Genomic DNA, 23,704 nt, shown 5'->3' with positions numbered 1-23,704 from the left:
TACACACAGCCTACGGTAACGACCCCACAGTGACCTTAGCGCAACCCGAGCTTGTCAGAAAGTTGCTGGGCTTTTGTTTGGCATCCAGGCTCCTGACTTTGGTGTGGAGATCACAGGTCCCAGCACAATGGCCATTGTCTTCTCAACAATGCTCTTTATCCCAATCACACTCCCCCTTCGCCCCCGCCCCAGCCTCCAGATTCAGCTCCTAAGGATTGCCATGGGGGGCGAGCCCTGCTCAGTACCAGTCCAATGCCATCCACCACTATCCCCTGAACCCTGCTTTGGATTGCTGTGAGGGTGCTAAGAGACACTTTGGTCAGGCTATAGTTGCTTGGGGGTGGGGGGAGGTTCTCTGCCTGTCAAGAATAAGCCACGCTTTCTTTCCAGGTGGCTGAGCCCCTCCTGACTGTCAGAGCAGGTCCCAGAGACATCCTAGCCCAGCCCCGGGCAACATGCTTGGCACAGTCAGGCCCCAGAGACCATGGAAGAGGCGATGGTGTGAGTGAAGGCTTGGAATGAATGCCTGCATGTTGCTAGGCTGGTGACTCTGAGCCTATGCCCAGGCTTTGGCCATGAGAATGACAATCAGCAAGTGAGAACAGGGACAGGCTACAGAGTCACTGCAGGGTCACCCAGTGGTTTACCTTTTGCTTCCAAAACTTTCCCCAGAGCAGAAGGCTGTGCTCCGTTAGGTCCTCGTGGGCACCAAGAAGACAATGCTAAGCACATCAACTCTGGGCAACCAGATTTCTCGGAAGAACTAAGACCCAGGCGGAGAAAATGTAGCTGGCACAGTGCTCAACACCGAGAGATGCTTTCCCGCACGAGGATGCAGGCTTCCATGCCAACAAGCCCTAACCTCAGAGCAGAGACATTCCGACCCACGCTGGGGCCTCGCACACAATATCACCTCCGTCAACTCCGGCCAACTCCAGCCAACTCATCATGGAAGATGTCAGACGACTGACCTCACCCTAACCCAGGTGAGACACAACAGCCAACAAGCAGGCCTGTCACCTCCATGGTCCTCCCCTAATGGCCGCCAGGCTTTTTCTGCTGGAGCAAGCTGAGAGGGCCAGGGGAGGACATGGCAGGACAAAGCATGGTGGAAAGCGGCCAGGCTGCCATTCTCCATCATAGTGACTGGTGATGCACCACTGTGACCTCTCCCTGCCTCTCCCTGCAGCCGGCAGCTCGGACCCGACAAGGCAGCCTTCTGGGAGAGTGATCGGAGCTAGCGGCTGAGTCAGCAGCCACACAAGGAGAAGAACTAGGACAAAGAAGAGCAGGACAAAGGGCTCCCTGGGGGCCAAGCTGTCTCGTACACCTCAGCGGCGGAGCCAGGAGCGAGAAGAAGCCCCGCGCTGAGGCCACACACTCCACTCGTTCATGAGAACTGCTCTGGCCACAGAAAGAAACCAGTGGCCGTCCCCAAGCATGTGTTCCTCTGAATCATCTTGTCAGGAGGAGACAGGAAGGGAGGACCGGGATGGTCATGCTGAGGCAGTGAGGCTGGGCCTGAGCTTACCTGACAGCTTGTTTGGAGGGGAGGTGCTGGGCTGGTGGTGTGGGGAGCCGTGGGGGAGCAGAGGGTTCAGGTTGTGCGTCTGGTTGGAGCTATACGCGTCCATGGCCAGTTTCTGCCTGAAGGCCTCCTCCTTCCGGCGGTTTGCAAACCAATTGTAGACACGGACCTCCGTGACCAAGTTGGAGCCCAGGCCGTGGGCTTTGGAGGGGGAGACACCTCGCTGTAAGCATTCTGCCCTGGGATGGATAAAGGGGAGATGGTGAGTGAAGGCAGCTGGAGTCAGGCCTCAGACGTATAGTCAGAGTAGAAGCTGAGGGTTTGTGGGGGGCTGGGAAAAAGCCTGCCATCCATGTAGTGTCCAGTGAGAAGGACCTGAGCAAGACCTGAGCACAGGCCCAGAGCACGGAAGGCGGCGTGTAGGCCCCTGGTGTGGCTTCTGGTAGAAGAGAGTGAGCAGGGGACAGGCAGTACCAGGACAAGGTCCAGGTTGGGCCTCTTGACACCTCTTCATCTTGCCATGTTTCCCATCTCACAAAAGGCACAGTCCTTGGCTGGCTCTGAGCGTCCTCCAGGCACTCTGAGAGACAACTGGGCTTTCAAGGCTTGGTACCTTGAAAGGTACCAGAAAAGCCAGATTTCTCATCCATACCAAGGACCCCTACAAAGGGCTAGTTGGGTGGGACATAAAGGAGACTCCAGGGAGGGCTGATCTAGTTTCTGAGTGCTGAGGAAACCCCGCACCCAGGTATAATCAACATTCTTAAGTCTCAGCAGATGCTGGGGCCTTCGAATGAGCAGGAGATAGGGCATAGCCCGGCTGCCCTGTGCCATGCACTGCTGCTTCTCCATCTGCCCTCACTGGCCAGATCCCTCCACAACCCAAGCCAGCCCAACCTAGAGACAGAGCAAAGTCTCCACAGGCCTCTGGCAGAGCAAAGAGCAGTTGTTTTCAAGGCATTATTGGAATCAAGGTGAATAGTGCTAAAATTAAACAAACAAACAAAAAATTCCAAGGATTTCCAGGTTTTACTTAAAAAGGGGGGGGTGCCTGCATAGGTAATATGCAAAAAGAACTCTGTTGAGTAAGTATGGGCAGAGCACACTGAACCAACTCAGCCAATTTTTACTCTTCTGTCGAGTTTTCTTGCCTGTTTGTTGGAGACAGAAACTTGCTGTGAAGCACCAGCTGGCTTCGAACTTTTGATCCCCCTGAATCTGCCTCCTGAGTTCTGGGATTATAGGTGTGTGCCACCATGCTTGCACCATGTTTTCTTTTGAACTAATGAGTGTATGGTTCTGTGGCTAAGGAATAGGATCTTCCCTGGAGTGATGGCTTCTGCAGGTGTTAGAATTCACGGAGGAGAGACTCCATGTCACCAACCAACATAGCTCCAAAGGTTTCTTTACCGCAGGACTTCTCAGCTTTTAATACATTAATATACATTGTTGGGCTAGAGAGATGGCTTAGTGGTTAAGGCACTTGCCTGCGAAGCCTGAGGACCCATGTTCGACTCTCCAGATCCCGTGTAAGCCAGACGCACAAGGTGACACAAGCTCACAAGGTCGCACACACACACTAGGTGGCACATGCATCTGGAGTTTGGTTGCAGTGGCTGGAGGCCCTGGTGTGCCTCTCTCTGTCCCCCTCATAAAAAATATGAAATATATATATATATTTACATTGTGACTCCCTAAGAGGAAGTATTCATATGATGTACCTCAACTTATTTGTTAATAAACTGAATTTAGGGTTCTGTAGAACACAATTTGGGGAGCCCAGATGGAGCCACTTGTATCTGGATAACCATTGCTTCTGTATTCCAGGATGGAGGGAAATGGATCCCGGGTCCGTGTGCTTGCCTGCCTGCTCAAGTGGGCTTCTGGTGTTGTTACCTGTTGCACTCCTCCACTAAGGCCTCCCTCTCTTCCTTGCTGGGGTTCTTTTGCCGGTCGTAGGCCTGGTACAAGATTTGCTGGGATGCCGGCCCCCATTTGAAGCGGTTGCGACGCATCTTCTTGTTGGTGGGCTCAGAGCAAGGGTCATCGGACTGCCCAGGCCCCTGGCTCTGTTGACTGAACTCTGGAAAGAGAAACAGCAGCTGATCCTGACTGCTTTTGTCTGTCATATTTCCAGAGCTCTGGACTGTTTGGTTGAACTCTGAAAAGAGAAAGGAGTAGATTTGATAGGGCCTGTAGCCTTCCTTCACTTGGCATACAGACAGACAGACAGACAGACAGACAGACACAACAGACAGACAAAGACCCCTATAATTTTGCTTCCCTAAACTCTGCAATCTGCTTCAAATTCATGGAGGGCACCCTTCTTGACAAGCCTCTCACTGCCCATCTTGGGTGCCCCCACCTTTCTCCTTTCTTTTGATAGAGCCCAGTTGTAGCCAAGTCAGTGTTTTATTTATTTATTTTTATAATTAATTGATTAATTAGCACATGTGGGGTGGAGGGGGGAAAATCTCTTGCTCCTGCAAATGAACACCAGGTATTTGTACCACATTTTTGTATCTGGCTCTGTGTGGGTGGCTCGTAATTGAGCCTGGGCCCCTTTTAGCCCCTGAGCCATCTCCCCAGCTCCCAATTCCAGGTTTTGCAAAAATTTTCCTTTCACTCATGATCTTCTGACATGAAGCAACACTCTGAATCCCAGACTCTTATATTCTGATGATGAGGGGATCAGCTCAACAAAATCTCAGGCCCAGGGGAAGCTACTCAAAGATGTGACTTATACTTAGCCAGCACATTCAGACTTTAAATAGCCCTCCCTACCTGTTCTCTCTCCTTCTCTACTCTGAGCATGTGCATTTTAATGCTAGGTTCTTAGAGAATCACAAAACTGCTGGGTGTGACTGGCGCAGGCCTTTAGTTGCAGCACTGGGGGAAGATGATGTAGGAAGACTGCAGTGAGTTTGGGGTCAGCCTGGAGCTAACCCTGGGCTAGAGCCAGAGTCTGCCTCAAAGACAAAAGAAGGCAGGAGAGATGGCTTATTGGCTAAGGAGCTTGCCTGAAAAGCCTAAGGCCCCATGTTTGACTCTCCACATCCTCTGTAAACCAGGCGCACAAGGTGATGTGGCACACAAAGTCGCGCATGTGCACAAGGTGGTGCACACATCTGAAGTTTGATGGCACTGGCTTGAGACCCTGGCACACCAATTTTCTCTCCCTTTCACTCTCTCATGCTCATAAAAACATTAAAAATAAAAGAAGAGGGAGATGAAAACTACAAAGCCCCAAACCTTTAAAATAGTGCTTTGAAATAAATACAGATGGAGGGCTGGAGAGATGGTTTAGTGGTTAAAGCACTTGCCTGCAAAGCCTAAGAACCCAGGTTCAATTCTCCAGTAGCTACATAAGCCAGATGTACAAGGAGGGATATGCATCTGGAGTTCATTTACAGTGGCTAGATGACCTGGCAAACCATTCTCTCTATCTGCCTCTTTTTTTTCTCTCTCTCTCTCTCATAAATAAATAAATAGAATACACCTGGAACTTTGTACTCAAAAGAGATGCTCCTTGTATTTCAAACACAATTGCAAAGGCAGCTCTGTGTGTATTTGTGCATGTGTGCATGTGTGTGTGTGTGTGTAAGAGGGAGACAACATCAGATCTGCCCACATCATTTGAAAGATGACAAGTGCAGAGTCCACAACACAGATCTTTCTGGGAATGGCATTAATAAGTTAGAGAAAGACGCGCGCGGGCAGAACAAAGCTCCTGGGTCTAGCCATGGTTGGTTGAATGCATGCAAGAAAGATGGCAGCCTGGCCCCAGTGGCAGTGCATTGGCCTGGACGGTTTACATGGGATTTGATGTTCAATTCCTTTGAAGAAGAAACCGTTTTGGCCTTCACTTCTGCATGGAGCAGGGTCCACAGTGGCAAGCCACTCCATTTTACAGATGAATAAGCATAGAGGCCAAGCGCCCTGCTGAGCAAGACACATAAATTCATTTCCTCGCCCCTGGTCCTGGAACTTGATGTTTTTCTTTCTCAGTTCCTGAAATTATGCCTGCAGTTAGTTAGTTCTTACTGCATTAAGGCCACAATCTCCAGAGCCCTATGGTAATGAGTCTGGACACATAATTAGTTATTGCATTTTTAATTTTTAAAAAATGCTTTATTTTTGAGTCGGGCATAGTGGCACACGCCTTTAATCCCACCACTCAGGAGGCAGAGGCAGGAGGATTGCCATGAGTTCCAGGCCACCCTGAGACTCCATAGTGAATTCCAGGTCAGCCTGGACTGGAGTGAGACCCTACCTCGAAAAACAAAACAAAAAAAGCTTTAGTTTTATTTATTTAATATTTTACTATTTATTTAATTTATTATTATTTTCATATTTATGATAAAATATTTATATATTTATTATTTATTGTTATTATTATTTATTATTTTTGTTCTTATTGAGAGAGAGAGAGAGAGAGAAAGAGCTCAGGCTGACCTAGAACTCACTCTGTAGTCTCAGGCTGGCCTCAAACTCACAGTGATCCTCCAACCCTGCTTCCTGAGTGCTGGGATTAAAGGTGTTTGCCATCACGTCTAGCTATTGTTTTTGGTTTACAGATGAAGACACTGAGGTTCTGAGTGCTCCAGTGACTTGTTCAAAGTCATGTGCGCTTGGGACAGAAGCTCATATGAAGGGTGTAGACTCAGCCTGTAGATGGCAAAGCACCTAACTACTAGCTCGTGAGTCACTCAAACAATACACCCCCAGACTCCCCAGACCTGATTGCTGCCAGGGAGGCATTGTTTGTCTGCTGCTGCCTGGCATGGGGGTTTCCTCAGTGTCTCAGCTGCCCTTTGGGGAAGCAGCAGCCTGCACAGCTTACAGAGCCCAGCACATGTCTGGATCAGCCAGGGGTTCGCCTGTAGGTGCTCAGGAACACCCTGGCCCTACTGACCTCAGGGGCACGGCCTGACCTCACTGAGGTTGAAGAACTAGCTTCCCACAGGCCTTCCAGAGGTCTCAGACGCCCCTCTACTTCCTTCTGGGGTAGGTAGGCATGGAAGGAGGGCCCATGAAAATGACAATGAGGAGGTTGGTTTCCACAGCCTCATCCTAGACATGGGAGCTGGTTTGAATAAGAAAGTTGTATGCATTTAGACAAGCCCATGAATACTGTCATGTATTAATTTTAACTTTTTCATAATAACTTGCAACTATGTATCATCCTGTTTTTATTTCCCCCCTCTCTCTTTTTCTCTTTTCATTTGCCCTGTTTACTGCTTGGGTCCCTCTTTCATCTATGTCCCTATTTTTTTTTTTTGAGAGCGAGAAGAGAACGAGGGAGAGGGAGAAAGAGAGAGAGAATGGGTACGCCAGGGCCTTCAGCCACTGCGAAATCCACACATGTGTGGCCCCCCTTGTGGCGCATGTGTGACCTCATGTGCTTGTGTCACTGTGTGTCTGGCTACATGGGACCTACATATTTGAACATGAGTTCTTAGGCTTTGCAGGCAAGTGCCTTAACTGCTAAGCCAGCCCTCTCCCTAATTTTTATATCATGCTCATATGTCTTTTATTTACCCTTATAAAAAAATTTGTTTATTTTTATTTATTTATTTGAGGGTGACAGACAGAGAGAAGGAGAGAGAGAGAGAGAATGGGCACACCAGGGCTTCCAGCCACTGCAAACGAACTCCAGATGCATGCGCCCTCTTGTGTATCTGGCTAATGTGGGTCCTGGGGAATCGATCCTTGAACTGGGGTCCTTAGGCTTCACAGGCAAGCGCTTAACTGCTAAGCCAGCTCTCCAGCCCCTTTCATTTACCCTTTAAGAGTTGGTTCAGATGTTACCTCCTCAAGGAAGCCCTCCATCATTTCTCCAGGCTATCTTTGCCATTCCTCTAATGCTCTCCCCCTGTATACCTTTATAAGAGATCTTAGAAAGTAGATGTCCTTATTTATTCAAGCATTTCAACTTCCTCAGTGACAAAAACCTATGTATCCCACAATCTAGCATAGTGCTTCATACATAATAGGTCTGCACATAATAATTACAGAGGGAATGATATTTCTTAATTTCTAATGTCTCCTATGATCTTAAACCAGTAATAACAACAATGACAACAAAAACATCCCTTGCACTCTGCCACCAGATTTGAACCAACCCTTCTCATTCTTCCTGAGACTCTTTCTGGGACTTCTGTCTTGTTACAAGGTCTAAGTCCTTCATGAGGGAACATTGAACATAGCCTGGAGTACTGGGCTGGTCTCAAGGCTGCTCTGGCCTTTGGAGACTATTGGTCCTGAGAATTTTCTTGGGCTATGCAGGAACTACAGAGTTGTTTCATGTCAGAAACTCAAATCCTTCACACCAATCACTGTGGTTGAGTGTTCGGGGGGGGGGGGGGAGTAACTGGACACTTTAAAGGCCACCTCCTGTAAGCAGCAAGCAGTCTTACTGGGCTTCTACTCTGTCCATGGAATGTCTTGACACAGAGCAAACAATCCCAACATCAGATGAATTCCCCCAACCTTTCCTTCCATCTTAAGACCTTTCCACCCACAGACAATAACACAATAAATTCAAGCATAACCAGCATGGAGCAGTGTGTGGCAAAAAGAGTGATTTTAAAAATGACTAATGAGAGGGAGAGGGGAATCCTGCTCAGAAAATGGGTGAATTTGACAAAGCCCAGACAGTGATGTGTGGGCAACTGAGTGATGCCAAGTTTCCCCAGAGAAAGGGCTGGACTGTGGAAGTATACTTTCCCCACATGAAACCAGCATGCTAGTCAAACTGGTTTTATTCCAATGCAGCTCAAAGTTCTCCTGACTTCAAAACCAACATCTTTTGGCATTCTTGGGATAGACGGTAAATTTGGGGATAAGAATTGGAATGACAGGAATTGAGCCATCAGACTGATGTGTTATTCCGCCATGAATAATTTGCTCTAGAAGTCATTACTGGAACAGAAGATTTAACGGTGATATTATTTCATCACTTCTTTCCTAATTTTGATGGTTGCATGAAGAGTGTGGAGAATACTTTCGTTTGTACAATGTAAGGCTGTTAGAGGTGGGAATTATGTGGGCAAGATGCTCCAAAGTGGTTCACTTCCCCCCCTCTTTTTCTTGCACAATTTCTTTCAAACTAAATGTAATTAAAATTAGGTATAATGGGGAAAAGAATTGGTGGGTCAAAATAACTTCTTTGGAAATTTTGACTTGTGGTTAAATATAAAGGGAAGACAAGGGAGTGAATGTTGGAAAGAAAGGCTAAAATATTTCAAGTACACTGCACATGCTGAAGGGGTTTTCAAAGCAACTGGCTGGGCAGCGGAGGGTTGAGTGCAGAAAATGGCACAAGCCAGCCCCTGGGAAGCAACACTGAAGGCCAAATCCACCTGCCAGTCTGTACATTAGCCAGGCACTTCCGAAGTCCTTCTTGATGGAGGGGAAACTGAGGCAGCACACAGCGGTCATTGTGAGGGCAAAGGTCACTCTAGGTTGAGGCAGAGACAGGATTTAAGCACTTACGTCGGAGGATCTCCCGCTGTTTCCTGACGTACCAGGTGTACAGGGCAGCGCGCTTCTGCGTCTTCATGGGGGTGCCTTTGTTGAGATGCTGGGAGAGGTGTGATTGGTTCAAGCCTGTGACATCCACCACTTCCCTCTGGGGGATGTTGTGCTGCTGCATGTAGCCCTTGATCATTTTGGCAGCCCTCCAGGGGTCCTCGCTAGACAGAGAAGCAGAGGGGGTTAGGGTGCTGGTGGGAAATGTCCCCAGAGAAATACTCACAATACTTCTAGCAGGTACACAAGGTGGCCTGTGCACCCTTGATCTTCGTGTGGTTCTCTGCCTGTCCAAGCTACAACCTTGGGAGAAGTGTGGGGCCAAAATAAAACCTACATGGGAGAGGCACCGAAGGCTCTTTCTTCTGAGATGAGCAGAGAATAAACAAGAGCCAGCCTGCTTGCAGTAAGTGGAAGAGAAAAAACCCTTATTTTACCCTTCTTCCCTTCCTTTCCCTGGACTCCAAGACACTTCAAAGGCAGGAGTCCTCTGGGAAGTGGAGATGCGGGGAGAGTGGGGAGGAGGGTGCATTGGGTAGGATGATCCTGCCATGACAGGGGAGTCACATCAGTTTCCAAAATCATTTAACTTCAGCCCAAACTTCTGCCACCTTATCTTCCTTCTGGAAGGCTGGCACAGGAGTGTGATCAATGGGGAACCCCCCCCCCAAGAAGCAAGGAGGAATCACAGAATCTTCCTGCGCTACATCAAATGAAATTACTTCTGTTTACTGTATTAAAAAAGCACCAGCATTCACATAGAGATGTTTTAGAAGGATGATTATGATTCCTTCTTAGCTACTTATATTGTTTTCAGAGAGTTTTAAGAAAGTGTTCATAAATGCAATGACAACTCCCCCCCCCCCCCCCCCGTTGAAGAATCATACCGCTTGAAAGGGCAGGTAATGTAAAAAAAAAAATTATCCACGGCCCCACCTTCCAAATAAAACCTAATGAGGAAGAGTAGTTTCAATTTCAGAGCAAGACATTAACAATCCAAAACACCCATTTTCCTGTACTCTTACGTTTCTCCTCTGATAGGGTAGGGGAATCTCAAAGGCAATGTTTCTCAAGGTAAACTTCAAGTTTGGATCAAGAATGTGGCCATTGTTTCCATTCCCTATAAACATAGGTGTGCAAGGCACTTAGGATGGTGTCTCTGAGGCTTATGTAAAATGTTTTCAACTTTCCAGATATCTTTTCTTGCTTATTAAATAGTTGATTTAAAAATGATAAAACTGAAATTAAGAAAGTAAGGATGGAATGTACAGTAGAAAACACAACCATTAAAGAAGCAATATTTGCATGCATAGTATTTATTTAATACCACTGCATACTTAATTTAGAAAATCACCCCTTTACTGTATGTTGATATATATATATATTTATTTATATGTATGTATATTTTAGCTTAATAGAAACTGAAAAAAAAAACAAAGGGGAAACTAAATTCAGATAAAACAATAATTTGAAGACCAAATTAGGTACAATATTAAACAAATTTTTCTCAACGGTGCCTATGTCAAGTAAAGTTAAATTGGCTTAGCGTATTAAAAATCTCTAAAAATGAAATGAAATATTTTATGGACCTTAGAACTGTTGTAATCATTTCAGCAGGCTTTGATATTGGATTCGTGAGGATCCAGTTTTGAAAGAGTTGTGTTTTTTTTTGAGAAATGTAAAACTTTTCAGATTAATTACATGTAAGTTAATAACAAATTTCTCAAGCATTGATAAAAGTACTTCCAAGTAAAATAGTATAATGAAGTCACTCCAAGAACAAAAACAAAGAAAAATGCATCCCGGTGCCAAACAGGCAAATAAAGCAATACACATTTTAGACATCTCTACGAAAACACCAGAGATCATTTAAAATTCCAGCAAATATTTCCACAGATACTTTTAGTGTGGAGGAAAAATACCTCTAACAGGTATGAACAATAGCTACAAAAGTTAGGGGGAAAGTATCTGGATTTTAACAGTTAATATTGTATTGTTTTAACAGATTGTGTGACCATTTTTCCTTTGTTCCAATTCTCTACCTGTGTCATTTTGCGTGTTTAAGAAACCTAGCGAAATCGTTCCAGGTTCTAAGTGTGAATGTTTCTTTGAGAAGAAGGAGTTAGCTGCACTAGAGAGACGGTTAATCTTTTTTTGTAAAAAGCCTACAAAAATAAATAATAATAAAAATAAAGGCAAAAACCTTTCAGCCCGGAATTCAAAGACTAGAATTGTGGGGTAAAATGGCGTTGTTTCGCCTTTCTACCTGGGGCTGCAGAATTCTCAGGTATGTCTGAGCCGAGCAGGGTGATCTGGTGGTGAGTTTTATTTGGAAATACCTCCCCGGTGCTGCGGGTCCCGGGTGGCGCGCGGCCTTGGTGCCCCAGCGCAGGTGCCAGGCGCGGGCCGCGGCGTCGCCCGGCCGGCTTAGCCCGGCTCCTCCGCACACGGCGACCTCAGAACCGCCGCGGGGCCGCAGAAGCCTGGCCTCGGGCTTCCGAGCCAACCCCGGCTTTTCCTTGCGGCCCCGCGCGCCCGCCAGGCTCGGGGTGGCAGCTGGGGACCAGGAAGCGCGATGTCTTCCACCCCCACCCACCCCACCAACCTAACTTTCTGCCTTTTCACTTCTAGGAGAGGTGAAGGGCCACCAGGCGCTCGGCAAAGTCACCACCCCTTTCTTTTCTTTCCGCCTTTAGGGGAACAGGGTGGGCAAATAAATAATAAAATATTTTTTAAAAAACTGGAGGGGAGTGCCTGGTGTTCTTTCTGTGCAGTGACCTGGGAACCGCAAGCAATTTTTTCTTGAAAAATGACTTTAATAAAGTTGGGCATTCCAGGGCTGGGGGATGGAAGGCAGCGCCCGCTTGGGAAGGGGACAAAAGCTTGTGTGTGTGGGGGGGGTGGTCAGAGGCTGCCTCCCCACCCCCAGCGAGGACCTGGGCCTCCCCAGTGCTGCTTCTCACCTCCTTTGGGGGAGGACAGATCCCGGGCCTCCTGGCTCTCCTCCTTGGGGACCTGTGTGTGTGTGGGTGACGCGGGCCCGGGGCTCGGGGGTCTCCCTCCCGGGGTGGGGGTGGGGTGGGCGCGTCCCCACCGGCCACGCGGGGCGTGTGTCCCGCGAGCGCCCCTCCAGCGTCCCCGCGCCCGCGTCTCCACGGCCTTCCCTTTCCAAGGCGCGTTTACAACCTCACCAATGAATAACCCGCCTCTCTTTTCAACCTAATCGCGGCTCTTTGTGTATCTTTCTGTTGATGATTTATAGGAATAAATTAATAACACCCCAACTCCACGTGCTGCAGTTTATGTCACATCTCCGAGGGCCTCCAGCCCGGCGGAGTGACGGCTGCCGTGGGGCGCCCCGGGTCGGCTCCCCCGCCCCCGACGGTGCCCTGCTGGATAGCCCGGCGGCCGCGGCTGGGCGAAGAGCCCGGGGTTCTGGGGATGGCTGACGGCCAGAGCAGGGTCGGTGCACCAGGCCCGGGTCAACCTACCCGCCACCCAGGCGTCCCAGCCGCTCTCGGGGGCTCCGAGGCGAAGTCCCTAGCTTCTCTGCTCCTGACACTTTCCGGGTCTCTAAACCCCGGCCAGGGAGAAACCACTGCCACCCGAAGGCGAGGGAAGCGCCGCAAGTTTGGATTATAGCAAACCATTGCTGCTGGTGGTGGTGGGGCAACTTGTGACTCCTCCGGATTGTTTTAGCTAGAAGGCTAGCAGCGACAGGGTCCCCAGATGGCAAATTCAAATGCAAGGTCACATCCCACCTCCATCTCGCGCTGCGGGCCGGGCCGAGGTGGCCACCTGGAAGCCCCCGGGCGCGCGCGCGCGACTTCGGCTCTTTCGGCTCTGAACTCAGAAACCTTCGATACCACGGGGCTTAAAAGTGTCCCAGGCCACACTGTGGGGCTCCTTCCCCAAGCCGGGTGACCCGGGAGCGACGTGCGGTCTAAGGGAACCGCTGGGCTTCCTTGGATAATTAGTAACTAGCTGTCAAAGCCTAGGCCGGTGCGAGAGCATCGGGAGCCACCGCGCCCGGCCCGGTGGAGAGACCTCCAGCCCGCCCGAATTCCCTTGGGGAACTTCGCCCGCCCGGGTGTCTACGGAAGAGAAGCGTACACGGCCGCCTTTTCCAATCTGACACACAAATCCTCTGCAATTGCGGGGCGGGGGGTCTTAGCCACACGCACTCCACCGATCCCCACTTGAGCCGACGACCGTGGTTTCTTTGGCCCCGCGCGGGTCCCCCCGGCCCTGCCTGCGCGCAAGCAGCCCGTTTGCAAACGGAACCCTGATCCTAGGGCACTGCACACCGACCCCAAGCGCCTAAGAATAGGCCTCCGGGGCCCGCGGTGCTGCAAGGGCCCTCGGCCAGATAGCCAGGGCACTTCAGGAGAAACGCATGGCCCGAGGGACAAGCCTCGGGTCCCGGAAAATCGCAGCTGTTTCGATGCACCCACCCTCCACCTTCAGATTGTTTGGCCTCCCGGGCCGAGGGCTGCACACCTTAGGTTCCTGGGGCCGAACCCGGGTCCCCTCTGGGAAAGGCGCTTGGGCCTAGGCAGAGGACAGATGGCACCTCCGACCCGAGGGTGGCCCTCCAACAGGACCACCGGGAAGTGTGCAGGTATTTGGGAGAGACGCGGAGCTCTCTCCCGCGGCCGGGGGATTTCTCCGATGAGAAAGAGGTTTGGCCAGTGCAGGCCCCAGGCTCTTGGAGCTCGGATTTGCGCTCCTGCCTCACCTGAGCATCCGGTCCACCTCGGCCCGCTGCTCCGCCGCCTCCTCGGTGTTGAGTGCCTGTAGCTCCTTGAGGATGGGAGGGGTGTCATAGTCGTCCCCGTCCTCGGAGCCCTCGTCCCCGGACAAGCGGCCTTTGGCATGGCCATTGGTGAGAGTATGAAAGACCGGCTTGGTGTCGGGATCGACCCCGCTCCCGGGGGACAAGGGCAGAGTCTCCAGTTTCACCCCAAAGTTCGGGGATGGTAGCATCTCTTCCAAGGCCTGGACCAGGACCTCCTTGGTGACCCCGGAGCTTAGCAGAGCGCTCAGGAGTTCTTGCTGAAGCGACGTGAGCTTGGACACCATTTTCCAAGGACCAGGGGGGTGGGAAAAAAAGGGGTGGGGGATGAGGGGGTGTGAGAGAGGAGGGTGGAGGGGATTTTCACAAGCGAACCCCCAAGTCCTGGAACCCCTCCACCCTTCAGCCTCCAGACACCTGTTACTCCCCCGGGTCCCGGAGTCTCCTCCGAGAGGAGTCAGAAAACTTCTAACTTGCCATGATCGCCACCATTAGGCCATATAAAACATGCAAATGAGTGGGAAGGGCTCGGCTTTCGGCAGGATGCAAATGGTGGTGGGGAGGGGGGTGTGGAAACCGAGAGGGGTGCGCCTAAGGGGGCAGTCCTCGGGATCCGGAGACCCAGGCCAGACCGGGGCTTGTCAGGGCCCATTGTACTCACGCTGAGGGGGGCTGGGGGGGGCTGCAGGCCTTCTCTACCGTTGGGTTTATCAGCCGGGCCCTAGGTGACCTTTGGACTTGCGAAGCGAGAGGCTTGCGGCCTAGGTGGGGGGCTTTTCCGCTGGCGGCGGCGGGGTCGGCTTTAGTCCAGAAAGAAGACACTGCGCTTCCGGGGTCCAGGTGAGAGAGCCGGAGCAAATGTGGGGTGTTCTTAGAAGACAGGACTGGGAGAGGACGAGAAGAGTTCAGGGTGCTTCCGTCTGCAGGTGGTAGACCTGGAGAGCCAGAGAGGTGGGGGAGAAACTCACCCTTGGGGGGGAAACGGGTGGAGACCCCGATCGAAGTTGCTGCGGCCATGGCCCGCGTCAGTGCGACTTGGAGAGACCCCATTTACTTCTACCTCCAGGGCCTTGGCCAGTCAGGGCTGGCCGTTTGGGTTTGCGAGGACTGCCGGCCTAGACAGTGTAGGCAAGGGGTGCCGGAGGCCGGCGGGACCCGAGGAAGGAGGCTGCGACTGATTTATGGCCGGAGGGAGTAGCGAAAGTGGAGCTGCCCAGCCACCGGGCTGCCCCGGAGCCCGGCCTCGCCCAAGCCGCGGGGGAGCCGGGCACCTGGGGCTTGCTTGCTCTCCGGCGCAAGCCCGGAATATCAAAGCGCCTCCCAGTCCTGGGACTCCTTCCCAGTGGTGAATGCAAAGCTAGACCTGTGGCTGCACGGACACTTGAAGCCGCCTGTTCCCCTGAGCCATTCTCAGTTCCTCTTCGCAGTGTCCCCCATCTGCGATGCGGGGAGCCAGAGACTCGCTCTGCAAAAGACAAGGTCGCCTGCAGCTGCCCCGAGTCTTGAAGGCCGCGTAGAGAAGGCACCCAGGAAGCCGTTGAAGGAAAAGGTGTTTTTTCTTTCTTCCCCTTCTCACTTAAGCCTGGCTGGGAAGGAAGCCATGGGCCTTTCAGCGCCATGGGAGTTTCTACCACATCTCCCTGGGGACCCCCGAGGGGGAAAGAAGGAGACACAAGCGCACCCACACTTCCAGGCCCGGCCCTGGCTTGTACAAGAGCAGTGGTGACCAGTGACAGGCTCCTTAGATCCACAGTTCAGAGACAAGTAACGCCAGGACAGACACCACGCCTTGCCCTCTTAGAGCCTTAGGATCCTAATAACCAATTCTAAACAACTGAGTGAGACCACCAGGGAAAACAAACCACAGGTCCAACAACTAGTGTTCATACTTTCCAGTCTGTGAAAGCAGGAGACCAGTTCCCAGCGGGAAATCCTGGAAGCTGAGAAACCTTGAGCTCCGGAGCTGGGCTTGAAGGGTCTGGGCACATCATAGACATTCAGAATCAGCAGGAAGAATGCCAAGGAACTTTTGAGCACATTTTTCTATCGTTTCCACTTTCAAAGATAGTTAGGAAGACCCTGGGGCTAGGTTAGGAATAGAAAGGAAGTTTAGCATCGAGGAAGAAGGGTCTAGCGGTTTTCCTCTGCTAGATACAGGATCAAATGTCTTGGATATGTCAAGGCTGACGTCATCTGCGCAGGACAGGCTGCCAAGAGTGAGGGTACCTCTTTGGAGGACTGGGTGGGTTCCAGGTGCCTGGGTTCACCTGTGGGAACCCTGGAGAAGGACGGGGTGGCTGTGTGTGAGTGTGTGAGGAGTCCTTCTAAAGGTTTCCACCTTTACCTGTCAAAGGAGTCTTAAGTTCATGGAAATAAAGATCCTTCATGTCACCTTCTTGCTTTCTAGGTTGTTGTGACATATGGTAGATCCTTGCCACTTGTAATTCTACCCAGTAGGAAAACTCTTGGCCTCCCCATCACCATTCAAACAGGATAATAAAGTGTTCAGAGTAAATGTCCCTGGAAGAACAACCTCTTTTTCTTTCTCTGACTGACGATCATGCTGGAAACATCCAGTGTAATGAGCATTAGTTTCTGTGTTAAGCTGGGAAAGCCCATTAAAAAGCCAGTGATCACAACCCTTTTAAAAAGCACAGCTTTGATTTACAGTTCCATCTGCTGCGGGCCCGTCCAGGCTCCCAAGCCTCCTTCTCTCTCAAAATCCAGGTGTCAGCAAGCCCATTCTCCTCCCCAGCCCAGCCACCTATGGGAATGCACATAACAAGCTACCCACACACAAGGCACAGGGTAAACTTCCCAGTGAGCATCCATGTATGTCTCACAGGTAATCTGACTGTTCACATCCAGCAGCTTTTGAAATCTTCCTGCCTGGACCCACGGTGCAATTGTCGCTTGGTGCAATGTGAGTGCTCACCAAGTAATCACACCTATAGATCTGTGAGCAGTTTCAATGTCTACCCCTTCCAATGGAAAATTAAAAATTTTTCTTCAGCACCCTTGATGCTAACTAAATGATTTCTCTCACCCCATCAGTAAAACATCCCTAAGAGAGGAAAACATGGTATGATTGGGGAAGCAAGGCACTGGAGGCTAAAGAGATTGCTTGTAGTTCCTGGAGTAAGGTCATGGGACGGCCGAGATTGGGGCTCAGGAATGTGAAAAGACCATGTTACGTTCTTGTACTTGATCATCGAGGTTTGCTGTGGGAGATGTTGGCCCAGGTGTGCAAGAAGTCGAAATGCAGTTGGTGCATGTCTGTGAAGGATTTCTGAGCACTATGCCAGCCCTTTCAGATAGTGGAGAAAGTGGCTCCTGCAAAGTCACCTCCCCTGTAACGCAGCAGAAGTGATATTTCTTTTTCTGCTCTTACGCACACAACCCCCCCCCCCCAACTGCCCCCTTTCTTTGTTTACTTACAGAAGGGTCTTTCCAATTTCTGCTGCTCCCTCTGAGAGAAGGGCAGGCGGCCAGTTCGCAGTGGGAAAAATCTAACACTCTGATAGCTTAGAGTTCTCAGGATCGGGGAGTGGCATTGTGGTTGGAAAGGCTGGGCAAACAGGCCCAAACATTCAGACTCAGGAGGTGGGGAAACAGTTTAGTGGATGAAGTGCTTGCCTTGCAAGCATAAGGGCTCAAGTTCAATTCCCAATATCCATGTAAAATGCTGGGCATGGTGGTGCATGTCTGTAATCCTAGAGTTGAAGAGGCAGAGGCAGGAGGATCTCTGGAGCTTGTGCTTCGTTGATCTAGCTTGAATCAGTGAGTTCCAGGCCGATGAGAGAGACTATCTCAAAGGGGTAGATGACATTCTAGAGGATAACACTTGAGTTTGCCCTCTGGTCTACACACCACACACACACACGCTCGTGATTGTGCATGCACACACACACACATGCTGACGTACAGTGGAACCCCTCACATATAAACATGCATACATGCCCATCACACACAATTCAGAATCAGCAGGAAAACTAAAAGAACCTTTAAATGTGTTTACCTACCTCTCCCACATTAAAATTTTTTTAAAAAAAATTAGGAGGAAGTAAGAGATAGATTTTCCCATTGAATTGATGGTGTGTATAGAAGCCTCAAAATTCAATCAGCTCTAGAATAAAACATAATTACCACCCCATCCCAATCTGAGGGAGGTTGGAAGCCTTATTGTTAGAGGGCAGTGAAGCAGCCTAGAGAATATTCCAGACTTTAGGGTCAGGAGCCTGAGGTTCTTTACTACTCTTTTCTGGATGACCCTTCATCTTCCACAAGGGCGTTGATGAACTTTTTTTTTTTCTTTCTTTCTGGCCTTTCAGTACTTAGAAAAAAGTACCCTAGGTTTGGATACCATTTAAGTTCCCCAACTTTTCTATGATCCAAAATTCCTTAAGGGTCTTAAATTACTAGGACATCTATTTCCAGGCTTTTAGGCAGGTGACATAACAGCTGAAGATAGACCTCAACATAGCAGTGGCCCATGAAAAATTATGCCAAAGAAGCCGGGCGTGGTAGCACACGCCTTTAATTGCAGCACTTGGGAGGCAGAGGTAGGAGGATCGCCGTGAGTTCAAGGCCACCCTGAAACTTCATAGTGAATTCCAGGTCAGCCTGAGCTAGAGACCCTACCTCGAAAAGTCAAAAAATAAAAATAAAATAAGTAAAACATCATGCCACAGAGAGTAAGCTCCATGAGGCACAGGGACTGTCTGATGTCTTACTGTCCAATGCCTGGAGAGCTGCAGAACACATGGCAGATGCTCTCTCTCTCTCTCTCTCTCTCTCTCTCTCTCCCTCCCTCTCTCTCTCTCTCTCTCTCACACACACACACACACACAACACACACACACACACACACACAAACTTATTGAATGAATGAAGAAGTGGGTGTCTCTAAATGGTATTGTTAAAAATGATACTGAGGGGCTGGGGGATAGCTTAACAGTTAAGATGTTTGCCTACAAAGCCAAAGGACCCAGGTTTGATTCCCCAGGACCCACATTAGCCAGATGCACAAGGGGGTACACATGTCTGGAGTTCGTTTGCAGTGGCTGGAGGCCCTGGTGCACCCATTCTCTTTATGGCCTCTTTTTCTGTCTAAATAAATAAATAAATAAATAAATAAAATTTTAAAAAATAATATTGGGAAAAAATATTGGAAGCTGGGCTTGGTGGCACATGCATTTAATCCCAGCACTTGGGAGGCAGAGGTAGGAGGGTCATCATGAGTTCGAAGCCACTCTGTGACTACAGAGTGAATTCCAGGTCATCCTGAGCTAGGGCAAGACTCGAAAAACCAAAAATAAATAAATAATAAATAAATAAATAAATAATAAATTATTAATAAAAAGATATTGGAGGCTGGAGCGATGTCTCAGTGGTTAAGGTACTTGCCTTCAAAATCTAACCACCCAAGTTTGATTCCCCAGAACCTATGTAAAGCCAGATGCACAAAGTGGCAGATGCATCTGGAGTTGGTTTGCAATGGCTGGAGACCCTGGTGTACCAATTCTCTCTGTCTCTCTTCTATATCTCTCTGCTTGCAAACAAACAAACAAACAAACAAACAAATAAATATTTTTTTTTAAAAAGAACGATATTGGATACTTGTCAGGTTTTCCTATTTATCAGCAATAAAATTATATTCTGAAAATAATAACACTCCAAGATACAAAACATTATATACTATGTAGTTACACTTTTGTTTAATTAAAAACTAACAAAATAAATTCACATTGGTAGCAATTTGTGGAGTTTTAGAATGTTCTATGCTTCAATTGGGATGGTGAACACATCATTAGGACATACTTGTAGGACTTATGCATTTTAATCCATATATATATCCCATATATCCATATATATATATTCCATATATATATACACACACTCCCATGTATGTAAGTTATAACTGAGTGAAAATATTAAAAACAGTTCCAAAATGGAGCATGGTAGAGCTTGGGAGGTGGAGACAGGGAGTTTAAGCCTAGCCTGAGCTAGAGAGTTTGAGGCCAGCCTGAAATACCTGAGACTCTGTCTCAAAAACCTACAATAAAACAAATTAAGAGCTGAAAAAAATGGCTTAGTGGTTAAGGTGCTTGCCTGCAAAACCTAAGGACCTAAGTTCAATTCCCCAGGACCCATGTAAGCCAGGTGCGCAAAGTGGCACATGCTTCTGGAGTTCATTTGCAGTGGCTGGAGGCCCTGTCACACCCATTCTCTCTCTCTTTCCCTTTCTTTCTCTCTCTCAAATAAACAAATTAATTAATAAAAAAAACAAAATAAGAACAACCCAAAGTATTAAATGTGAACAGTGGCAGTCACTTCCTTACCTCCTCCCCAGTTGTTTACAGTTTGTCCAGGGCCCTCCAGAATCTTGTCTACCACATATAGTTCATCACCATGAAGATCTATAGACTGGAAAGATGTGTGGTGGTGCATGCCTATAATCTCAGCACTTGGAAGTTTGAGCAGGAGGATCCTGAATTCGAGGCTAGCCTAAGCTCCTTGATGCAAAAATTACAACCAAACCAAACCCCACAGAGTAGTATATTTCATGAAAACAATCTCAGCCTCTTTCTCTCTCTCTCCATATATATGTATGGGATCACATAGTAAGATTTTTGTGGGCATTAATGTCTCTGTGGCAACCATTCAATTTTATTCTATAATACAAAAAATGGAGCCACAGTACCTGTGTCTGTGTTCCAATAAAACTTTATTTGTATCTGGGCATGGTGTCACACACTTTTCGTACCAGTACTCAGAATGCTGAGGTAGTAGGATTACCATGAGTTTGAGGCCAGCCCAGGGATATAGAGTGGATTCCAGGTCCACCTGGGCTACAATAAAATCCTTCCACAAGAAAACCCCACAAACTTTATTTATAAAAATATTTGGCTGACTGAATTTGGCCCATCAGATCATTGATTCCTGGGCAAACCGTTTATGCAGATCAAAATCTGCTGATCTAAAAGGGACCTTAGAATTTGTCTCGCTTTGTTTCTTTCTTCTTGGGATGTGGAAGCAGAGTCTTTATTTGGGACAATAAATGGTTTTCCTAAGAGATCTAACACCGGCACAAGGACATCCCGGCTTTGGAGTCAGGTGGTTCCAGCTGCTTCCTGGGGATGCGAAGCGCGAAGTGGGGAATTGGCTCCACTTCTTACAGGTTGTGTATTATGAGCACAGGCTAATGTTGATAATAATGGAAGTCACGCATCATAGGGTTGTTGGAAGACTTCAGTAAGTAACACAGAAAAGCGCCTTGTATGGGGCCAGCACAAACAAGTCCCCAAATCCACGGCTGCTCAGTCATAACGCACAGCTCAGGGCCTCCCTCTTCCTGCTGCTCTCCTTCCAACCTCCTCCCTCCCTCCCTCCTTCGTTTGTGCATGTAGCACATTTTGTGGAAAAGTTCACTACCAAACACTCCCAAGAATCTGCTATATCCCAAATTCCACCGATCACAGCCATCAACTTCCTTTCTAGAGATCTCTCCCCAGCTCGGAACTCTTTTTTTTTTTAAATTAATTAATTAATTTATTTGAGAGTGACAGACACAGAGAGAAAGACAGATAGAGGGAGAGAGAGAATGGGCGCGCCAGGGCTTCCAGCCTCTGCAAACGAACTCCAGACGTGTGTGCCCCCTTGTGCATCTGGCCAACGTGGGACCTGGGGAACCGAGCCTTGAACCGGGGTCCTTAGGCTTCACAGGCAAGCGCTTAACAGCTAAGCCATCTCTCCAGCCCACCAGCTTGGAACTCTTTGTCTCTGAGCCTGCTGCTATCAGATCACCAGGCCTTAGGGAAACTCCTAAGGGTAGATATTTCTCTCCTTTTGATTCACATCCTTCTGCTGGGTCATTTTTAGAAATAGGGTGTTCCCAGAAGCTTGTAAAAGATTAAAAACTAGTGACCTAGTATGATATTAAACTAATAAATACTACACCCAGCACGGAGAGCCTTCACTTCAGAACAATAGCCCACACTTCCTCCTCCTGCAGCACCTGCGAGCGTGGTGGAGCTAGGTGGAGACGGGCAGTGGGCTCAGCTGAACACAGTAGACACTGGCTGCATGAATGCTTATTAAATAAATGGCATGGGGCAGGCTGAAGTATTCAGAAAAAAAAGAAACAATTGCTAAAATGTCTTGGAATCTGTTTTCAGAATAGTTTTTTTTTTTTTTTTTTTTGGTTGGTTTTTCAAGGTAGGGTCTCACTCTGATCCAGGCTGACCTGGAATTCACTATGTAGTCTCAGGGTGGCCTCGAACTCTCGATGATCCTCCCACCTCTGCCTCCCAAGTGCTGGGATTAAAGGCGTGCACCACCACGCCCGGCTCAGAATAGTATTTTAAATAAGTGCCAATGAGGTACGTTGTTAAGTTCCCTCCCACACTTTTCCTTTCTCACAAACCTGCAAGATAGTACCATTCCTACTTGAATGGGAAGAAGATAGAAGCTCTGAGAGGGTGAGGGTTGGCCCAAGAACTTGCTGAGGACTGAGGACTGATACCTTGGATTGAGACTGAGGCCCCCCTACCCTCAATGGTATGACAAATACTCAGTTTTGGGATTTTGCACCTTCCAAGTCTCCACTTAGAGTGGGACACTCAGGAGCACCCTGAGCAGTCAAGCACTTAGCAGGGAGAGAAATCTTTGGGGGAGGGCAGGAAGGAGGGAGCAAGAGGTGGGTGGATAGAGAGATGATAGATAGCCTCGCATGTTCTCAGAGAAGGCTCCTGATGTAAGGAGAATTATAATACTTGTAGTGTCGCATAGTGTAGAAGAGCTTTTCTCTTTGGTTTTATCCCCAAGAGAGCCCTGTGGGGCTGGAGAGATGGCTTAGTGGTTAAGCGCTTGCCTGTGAAGCCTCAGGACCCCGGTTTGAGGCTCGATTCCCCAGGACCCACGTTATCCAGATGCACAAGGGGGCGCATGTGTCTGGAGCTCGTTTGCAGTGGCTGGAGGCCCTGGCGTGCCCATTCTCTCTCTCTCTCTCTCTCTCTCTCTCTGCCTCTTTCTCTCTGTCTGTTGCTCTAAAATAAATAAAATAACAACAAAAAATTTTTATAAAGAGAGCCCTGTGAAGGCATTCCATAGCTAACAGATGGAGAAACTGAGGCTGGGAAAGGATGCTGATCAAATGCTTTTGCATTTAGACCCCAGGCTTCTCTAACGTGATACTGTGTTTGTAAAACAACATGTTGGACACAGAGCACAGCCCAGGAGGAGGCACAAGGCCTGAGACACAAGAACATGCCATGTTCCCTCCTCATGTCATGCTTGAGTGACAGACAAGCCCTTTGGCTGTTTTGCTTTCATGAAAAGGCATTAGAAGAGGACACAGGCTCCGAGTTGGGGACCCCCACACTCGATGTTATTCTGGGTAGCCCTCACTGAATTCTCTTTCTGTTCAACCATAGAGTTCCTCTTTCTGAGCAGAGCACCCTGCCCTGCTGTCTGGTGTGCCCTAGCAAGATGCTGTGCACAGCCTGTCCCCTGACACACAGGCATAACCACTCAGCCTCACACCAAGGAGTCGCCAAGGTCTCCTTCTCTGCCTTGGTGACTAGACACAGACTTGACTTCCAGATCGAGTATGCTGAGCCGCTGCAGCGAGAGTTGCCTGACTGTGCTGTGTCAGGAGTCTGGCACTATTGGGATAAAGGAGATTTGAGCGCTGCTCTAATGAGTTGGAATGAGGTATAGACATGGCTACACCTACCTGTACAGCTAGCTAGATGGAAGTAAGCAGCCTTACAGGAAAGAAAGGGAAGGGAAGGGAAGGGAAGGGAAGGGAAGGGAAGGGAAGGGAAGGGAAGGGAAGGGAAGGGAAG

The 23,704-nt window shown here is 48.9% G+C and overlaps 1 protein-coding gene and 1 long non-coding RNA gene across 7 annotated transcripts in view; one reads left to right on the top strand and one right to left on the bottom strand.

Moving 5' to 3' along the window:
* The window catches only part of Hnf1b (HNF1 homeobox B), a 61,773-nt gene extending 47,266 nt beyond the window's left edge, over positions 1–14,507 (bottom strand). Inside the window, exons 1-4 of one of the 5 annotated variants that reach the window (XM_004664549.3) lie at positions 13,800–14,507; positions 9,026–9,225; positions 3,425–3,611; positions 1,532–1,767 (exon numbers count right to left, since the gene is read on the bottom strand). In XM_004664549.3, the coding sequence (XP_004664606.1) occupies positions 1,532–1,767; positions 3,425–3,611; positions 9,026–9,225; positions 13,800–14,143 (967 nt within the window). In that variant the 5' untranslated portion in view covers positions 14,144–14,507. Of the gene's footprint in view, positions 1–1,531; positions 1,768–3,424; positions 3,690–9,025; positions 9,226–12,024; positions 12,046–13,799 lie in introns of those variants that run through there. The other 4 variants (XM_004664547.3, XM_004664548.2, XM_004664546.2 and 1 more) reach the window with 4 other exon arrangements.
* On the top strand, positions 14,503–16,375 carry LOC123463587. 2 transcript variants are annotated; one of them, XR_006639000.1, is made up of 2 exons: positions 14,503–14,696; positions 15,284–16,375. It is a non-coding gene; the product is annotated as an uncharacterized LOC123463587 (long non-coding RNA). The 2 variants fall into 2 exon arrangements; XR_006639001.1 differs by having other exon boundaries at positions 15,271–16,375.
* Positions 16,376–23,704: the final 7,329 nt, after the last annotated feature.

Source organism: Jaculus jaculus, chromosome 9 (assembly GCF_020740685.1).
Source record: "Jaculus jaculus isolate mJacJac1 chromosome 9, mJacJac1.mat.Y.cur, whole genome shotgun sequence".
NCBI classification, from domain to species: Eukaryota; Metazoa; Chordata; class Mammalia; order Rodentia; family Dipodidae; genus Jaculus; species Jaculus jaculus.
The sequence above is the reverse complement of the archived record's forward strand: the minus strand, read 5'-3'. Positions and strand labels throughout refer to the sequence as shown.